Source organism: Fukomys damarensis, unplaced genomic scaffold, assembly GCF_012274545.1.
Source record: "Fukomys damarensis isolate Sample0158 unplaced genomic scaffold, DMR_v1.0_HiC HiC_scaffold_17, whole genome shotgun sequence".
In the NCBI taxonomy this organism is placed as follows: Eukaryota; Metazoa; Chordata; class Mammalia; order Rodentia; family Bathyergidae; genus Fukomys; species Fukomys damarensis.
The window spans coordinates 18,383,401-18,385,410 of NW_022900929.1; the positions used below are offsets into that span (position 1 = coordinate 18,383,401).

At 50.7% G+C, this 2,010-nt stretch overlaps 1 protein-coding gene across 1 annotated transcript in view; it reads right to left on the reverse strand.

Moving 5' to 3' along the window:
- The window catches only part of Baz1b (bromodomain adjacent to zinc finger domain 1B), a 58,022-nt gene that overhangs the window by 2,694 nt on the left and 53,318 nt on the right, over positions 1–2,010 (reverse strand). The window contains exon 17 of the mRNA XM_019206730.2: positions 1,157–1,302. Within this exon, the coding sequence (XP_019062275.1) occupies positions 1,157–1,302 (146 nt within the window). The remainder of the gene's footprint in view (positions 1–1,156; positions 1,303–2,010) is intronic.

A 2,010-nucleotide genomic window follows, 5' to 3' on the forward strand; every position in this document is an offset into this window, starting at 1 on the left:
ATTGCTGTGATTGAGACCAGCGTGGGCTACATAGTGAGTTCCAGGTCAGTCTCAACTACATAGTGAGACCCTGTCTCAAAAAACAAAACAAAACAAAACAAACAAAAAATCCCCGAGTTCAACCAGATCCTTGGAGCAGAGACATCAAAATCATCTGCCACTTAAGTCAGACCACACTCTCAGCCAAGAAGCCAGTGTCCTCCCTCCGTCCCATTTGCCTCCTCCCTGATGGATGGGGATCAAAGCGACAGGGAGCAGGCAGCAGTTGCCGTATTAACAGCAGAACTGCTGGAGGCCAGCAAGAGAGGGCCACTGTCAACAGGACGCTGGCCCTCACAGCAGATGGACCTGGGATTATGGCAATACTGTGGATGGGTATAAATAAGCAACTGGAAAAAGCCAGACAGGTTATTTTGTGGGGAGAGGCATCTCTGGGAAGAAAAGCAAGAGGTCCATTCCCTTCCCTGGCTCGTCCATGGCAGGCACATGGAAGGAGGTGGCTACAGAGAGAAGGCAGGAGGCTTCCCTTCCTGGGTGAGTCCCATCACCAACCGGGACTCTCAGCAGGGAGCACAGCACTGAACAGGTGGGGGATGGGCCCAGGCGGCTCTTTAATGCCGTGAACTCCCTAATGGCCTGCTTTATGCCCCCAACCCCAATGCGATCTGTCAAAATAAGCAAGTTTACAAGAGATTCTTTTTGTTCTTCAATGTTCAAGTGAGATCTAAAACAAAGCTACTAAAATTACATTGGCTGAGGTGCAGAGGGGAGGGGAACATCCCTCCCCTAACAACTGTCAGCAAAAGACCCAACAGCGAGTGAGACTCACATTGCTGACATTCCCACAAGGGAGACCCAGCCCCTCTGGGCCCACCAGAGACACATGGATACTATTTTAAAATCCTTAACAAGTTGCAGGCTGCTGCTAACTAGCAGAGACAGTTTGCAGGCTGCACAGCAGGGGAATGCCGGACATAGCTGTTCCTGGAGGGCCTGCTGCCCCCTGTCTGCCCAGGGGCCACCCATCTGCCTCCTCCGCTCCCCGCCACCGGCTGCGGGGGGAGGGGGCTCCCCACCTGTTGCCTGGAGAATTCCTAGCGGTGGTGGTGGGGAATACAACAGAAAGGCCAGAGGGAGGCCAACAAGTGACTCTTACCAGCTCGTCCACTTCAGCGTCATCCACAGGGGGGGCCTTCTGCCGTGACCTCTGGGTAGGATGTGGCTTCTTCCCTGGCCGTCGGCCTGGCCTGGATGCAGGGAGGATGACAATCTGCTTGCCCTGGATGATCTTTCGAGGTCTCACTGAAATTAATGTGGATTCAGAGCAAGAGAGCATGGGTGAATGTCAGGAAAGGATGAGATCACTCTGACAGGCTAAACAGCACCTTCCTTTGGTTACAGGGTGGTCCTGCTGTTCTCTGGTCCTCCCAAACTGGACACTAAGGTATAGCAAGTACAGTGAAGAATGCACAGCCTTCCCCAACTCCCTAAGACCTTTCAGAGGGCCAGATCCCCAAGTACTTCTATTCTTGTTACTCTGATCCAGGGCCCTGCAGGAGTCAACGATATCCTGAAGAAAAGCTGCTTACTAACTGGGAAACCTGGGTCTCCCACAGCCAGAGCTCAGCATTTACACATGAGATAGAATCTGATTTTTTTTTTTTTTTTGGTACTGGAGATAGAATGTGGGTCCTTGCGCTTGCAAGGCAGGTGGCTGAGCTAAATCCCCGGCCCTAGATACAATCTGATTTAAAATCTAACTTCCCAGTTATCCTATCCTATACTCAAAATCCCAACAAAACAAAAACAAAAACATCCAGAGTCTTTCTATAGAAAAGGTGACTGCCAGGTGTGGTGGTGCATGCCTGTAATCTCAGCACTTGGGAGGCTGAGGCAGAAGGATCATTGTAAGTTTGAGGCCAGCGTGGGCTACATAGTGAGTTCAAGGCCAATTTGAACTACACAGTGAGACCCCTTCTCAAAATACCAAAAAAAAAAAAAAAAAAAAGA